This window comes from Neophocaena asiaeorientalis, unplaced genomic scaffold (assembly GCF_003031525.2).
Source record: "Neophocaena asiaeorientalis asiaeorientalis breed wild unplaced genomic scaffold, Neophocaena_asiaeorientalis_V1.1 scaffold96, whole genome shotgun sequence".
In the NCBI taxonomy this organism is placed as follows: Eukaryota; Metazoa; Chordata; class Mammalia; order Artiodactyla; family Phocoenidae; genus Neophocaena; species Neophocaena asiaeorientalis.
Window position 1 is genome coordinate 281895 of NW_020175831.1, and position 4811 is coordinate 286705.

General features: G+C 54.3%; 1 protein-coding gene across 1 annotated transcript in view; it reads right to left on the reverse strand.

Moving 5' to 3' along the window:
• Positions 1-2028, reverse strand: part of DLX2 (distal-less homeobox 2) — a 3291-nt gene extending 1263 nt beyond the window's left edge. The window contains exons 1-3 of the mRNA XM_024732843.1: positions 1357-2028; positions 679-863; positions 3-167 (exon numbers count right to left, since the gene is read on the reverse strand). Coding sequence (XP_024588611.1) covers positions 3-167; positions 679-863; positions 1357-1765 — 759 coding nt within the window. The 5' untranslated portion in view covers positions 1766-2028. The remainder of the gene's footprint in view (positions 1-2; positions 168-678; positions 864-1356) is intronic.
• Positions 2029-4811: the final 2783 nt, after the last annotated feature.

A 4811-nucleotide genomic window follows, 5' to 3' on the forward strand; every position in this document is an offset into this window, starting at 1 on the left:
CCCCCCATCCGCTGCGGCGCGCCGAAGTCCCAGGAGGTCGGCGCCGAGGCCGGCGGCGAAGCACAAGGTGGCGAGGCGCTGGTCCCCGGGTGCTGCTCCGAAGGGATCTCACCGCTCTTCCACATTTTCTTGAACTTGGATCGGCGGTTCTGGAACCAGATTTTGACCTTTGTGGAAAAGGGACTTGAGCGTTAATGGAGGAAACTCGGCCTGGGGCAGGGGAGGGGAGGAAGTTTAGGAAGACAGCTGGTTAAGAGGTGGATACCCTGGTCAGGTAAGCCGATCACGTGCCGCGGCCTCAGAGGGTCTGTCGGTTCCTGCTCCAATGGGAGGTATTCTCAAAAAACCCGAGAGAGCTGATGTGTGTGCACTTAGGTGATGGTGACAGCGGAGGGAGTCAGGAGGGCCACTTGTTTTACCCGCTTAATCAGTAGTACGCGGAAGGACAACTTGCTACCGGATTTCTGCCCACCCCTGTCCTATCCTTTTCTCACACGAGGTGGCACCCTGGGGGATTTCAGCTTCGGGCGTGGAAGTTTAGGCCGCCCAAGGCGCGGGCCTCGAAATCCTTAAAAGTACTATAAAAAATACTTTAAAAAACATAGTCCTAAACCTGCCTGCTTCCTGGCCATCCCAGGCCAGCGCCCTCCTCGTGCCTCCCAGGCCGCGAGCCCTCACCTGAGTCTGGGTGAGGCCCAGAGACGCCGCCAGCTCAGCTCGCTCGGGCAGTGCCAGGTACTGAGTCTTTTGGAAACGCCGCTGAAGAGCCGCCAGCTGGAAACTAGAGTAGATGGTTCGGGGTTTCCGGACTTTCTTTGGCTTCCCGTTTACTATCCGGATTTCAGGCTCGAGGTCCTCTTTCTCTGCAATAAAATGGAATTGTGAGAACCGCGCAACCGCGGGAGCCCAGGAGTTCCCCGCCCGCCGGGAGAGCAGCGTGGAACTTGGCCTAAGCCGGGAGGCGGGTTCTTGGAGACGCTGCGCGGCGCTCAGGCACAACTTTGCAACGCGCGGACCCGCGCCGCCAGCGAACCCGGGAGTCGGCACCTCCAGGGAAGGGGAAGACAGGCGCAAGCCGGGGGAGAAAGGAGCAGCAGGTGGTAGGGAAATGAGGTTGTTGTGAGGCGGCCGCCGAGGCCACCTGGTCCCACCAGCCGAGTACCCGGGTACCCGAGGGACGTACCCGGTGACCCTCGGCCAATTGAAAGCTGATGAGGGTAAAGGGCGCGAGGAGAGCGGGAAGCAATCAGTGTGAAAGGCCAGGGCTCCAGATGGATCCCCGTCCTAAACATTTTTATCCCACCCATGCCAGGAACTAGACGGACTTGGCACCCTTCACGCGAAAGTTATGCTTACCAGGTTCGTTGTTGGCCGGGGACGAACTGGTCCCGTAGGGCGCGTAGGAGGTGTAGGCGGCGGTGTAGCCCAGGTCGTAGCCGCTCTTGGCTGAATAAGGGACGTTGTTGAGGCCGCTGGCGTGGTACTGGTAGGAACCCATGTGCGCGTAGGGCGAGCCCCCAGCGCCGCCGCCGCCGCCGCCGCCGCCGCCCGCCGGGTGTTGCTGGTTGGTGTAGTAGCTGCTGTCGGTAGCTGTGGACACCGGGAGTGTGGGCGACTCCTGAGGCTTGTGGAGGCTGCTGCCGTTGCTGCCGCCGGGGCCAGCGCCGCCGCCGCTCGGGGGCTGCTGTTGCTGGTGGTACGTGCTAGAGGCCGTGATCTGGGTCGAGTGCATATCAGCCACCAGACTGTCAAAGACTCCAGTCATCCTGGCCCGGGACGGGAAAGAGCAGGGGTGGCGGGCGCGAGGGGGGTTGCGAGGCGCCTCCTCCGTCTCTCCCTGTCCCCTCCAGCAGCCAATGTAATTACAGTGGGGGAGGGGAGAGGAAAACAAGAAATGCGGCAATGGTCTAGGCAACTCCTCCTCCGGGGGAGGCGATCACCGTGCACTGCTCGGGACAGCTGCCTCCGGCCTCATCCTCTCTCCGCCTCTCGGGCCGCTCGGCGCCTTGCCCAGCGCGGGCTCGGGCGAGGGGCGGGCAATGGAGGGGGCAGGGGTGGCGGGGCCTGGGCAGGGCTCCGGGAGGAGGTGGGAGCAGGTGAGCAGCCCCGAGCAGCTTTACGATTGTCTGTGGGCCGGGCTCCCGCAGGGTGGGCATTTAACACTCGTCACGTGAGCTCAGGCGACGTCACCTAGCAACGGCCAATCAGAAGCGCCGAGCCACAAGGCTTCTGGAGCTCCGGAACGCCGGGCGCGGGGCGGGGGTGTGGGGGGAAATCACAGGGCTGGCGCTGCGGCTGCTGTGGTCGTGGGTGCAGACAGGCTGCTGCTGAGTGTGAGCTGCGAGGCGAGGGGCTGGAGGCGGGGGGGCGGGGAATCAGGGTGACCGATGGCAGGAGGATAGAAGGCGTGAAGACGGAGACTGTCATTTCGCCTCCGAGAAGAAATGGGGTCTCCCAACCCATTCTGTGTACAAGTGTCGACCAATTCCAGTGATTCATACTTTCACGTCCGAGGTCAGCTTTCAAACATTAATCAAAATAAAATGGTGCGGAGAGCCCGGCCAGTTCTAGCTCCGCTTTTCCTCGAAGGGTCTGGCATTTACTGTTGTCAGCCACTCGGCAGTTGACATAGTCCATTGATATAATGGTATAATAATAATACCTGCTTCCTAACCCACAGGGATATTAGGACAATTAATTCGATAATATTTAAACTATTTTCCTTGCTCCTTGAGAGAAAAGCTATATAAATTCAAAGGTAGTATTGCTAATGATATATTTGAAAGCATTTTCCCTTGTACTTTTCTGATACATCGAGACTGAGTAATTACGTGTATTTGATGGCTAATTGACAACCGAAGAACGATCCCGGGGATTTCCTCTCTAGGTTGGACTGACCAGATGGCCTTCAAAGTTCGTTCTAACTTTAAATTCCATGTTTTTACGAAAGAGGAAATGGGATGATACTTCGGTGAGAGTGTTGTCTCGATACTACAAATCTTGCTAAATTTACAGAAACAGAAAAGTTTTATCTCATGCACTTAACCCTATTTTACAGTTTTTTCATTTTAGGACGGTGTTTGGCCCTATCACTGCAATTTCTTCTTTTAAATCTGAAGTGGCGACTTCCTCTATATCTCTGTTTCCTGGTGGTTGGAAACCGTGGCCCGGAGTTGAGGGACACTCGCCTTTACCCGAGTCCGCAGTTCCTGCCTTGTGGCGCCACCTGGTGGAGGTGTTCGTGATTGCGGTGGGCCCAGTAGACGGTCTAATCATGCCGAGGCGCCAGCCTCTGAAACCCCCCAAAAGAACAAAATAGTAATTAAAAGCCACAAAATTGTGCTAGTGCACGCCATCTGAAGCACCCCGTTCTAAAGACATAACACGTCGCTGAAAGAACTTGTTACAACAACTGCCTAATGGAAAACAAGTTAATACTTTGAAAAATATCTTTGGTTTTCTTCCTCAGAAAAAGCAAGTGTGTAATTAAAACTGCAGCATCCACATAGCTCACTCTCTGTGGAATACTGAGGAACGTAATCCTCCTGGATTTAGTTTGCAGCCTTTCTCTTGGTTACAGAAGGCCCCTAGATGGAGAAGCGGGAGCTGGTTTAGAAAGCTTCGGGAGGTGGGTCTCGCCTCAGGCCGCATTGCCTCATCAGTGCATGGCGCTCAGCCTGCTGCTTTGTGGGCCCCAGTCTCAAACTTAACCTCTTGATATGTAATCAAGATTGCTTTTTGGTGTCCTGACTGACACCAAGTTACAAATCTTTCTGTCACTACGGTGGTAGCTGTTTTGACCTAAGGTAAAAACTTGTTTTCCTATTGAAAATGAAATATAAAAGATCTAATTTCCATAGCCTTGCCTTCTCTCTGCTCCTTTGTTTCCACCCCAAGCATGTACTCCAGACTTTCTCATGGTGGCAAATGTGTTTAATTTTATTAACTGTGAGAACCTGCATTAATGGCCTGAAGTCCAGATCAGCTAGATCTGGAAAATAGCATCTTCCTGGAAGGAAATATGACCCCAGTTCCCCTTTAACTGCAAAACAAGGGACTTGTTTGTATGTGGGAGAAAAGACCGGAGGCAATGAGCAAAGAGAGAGAGGGAGAGAGAGGCAGAATTTACAATTGCATTTGGAGAATCAAGTAAAGACCTGAGATGTTAATTCTGATAATCTGGGCACAAATCTGGGTTTGCCTAAATTATCAGATCACAATATCCAAACGATTTCCCCACTTTGGTCTAAAGTCAGGGAGACAGTACTGTAGAGAAATGACACTCTTGTCCACAGTTCAGAGTAGGGGGATGCCTCTCCATAGTGATTTGAGAGGAGTTTAGGGGGGGCTCAGACCGAGTTTGGGGTAATGCCTCCTTGCAGCCAAAATTCCTCTTCCACCTCCGGGCACCCTCCTTCCCCTTTTCTGCTTTCAGTTTTCTAGAGAAGGATGGCGGAAGGAAGGGGGCTCAGTGTCTCTGCTCTGGTCTTCTATGTTCCAACACCGTCGCTGAGACCTTCCTGTTTTGGATCCCATGCCCACCAGGTTGTCGCGACAGCCCTTTATCTGTCTCCTCCCTTGGGAGCCTCGTGACAAGCCTTGCAGGCAAGGACGGAATCATAGTTCCCATTGTACACGTGAACAGTGAGGCTCCAGGGCAGAAACGACTTCCTTTGAGTTAGGTACCCCTCCTTTCTCTGTTGCCATAGTGTAAACCACAGGGTACTTACCGTAAGCCTTGGTCGAACAGCTGCCGACCTCTGGCAGACAGCGAGCGGCTCTGGAGAACAGGTCTGCTGCGCCTTACTTTC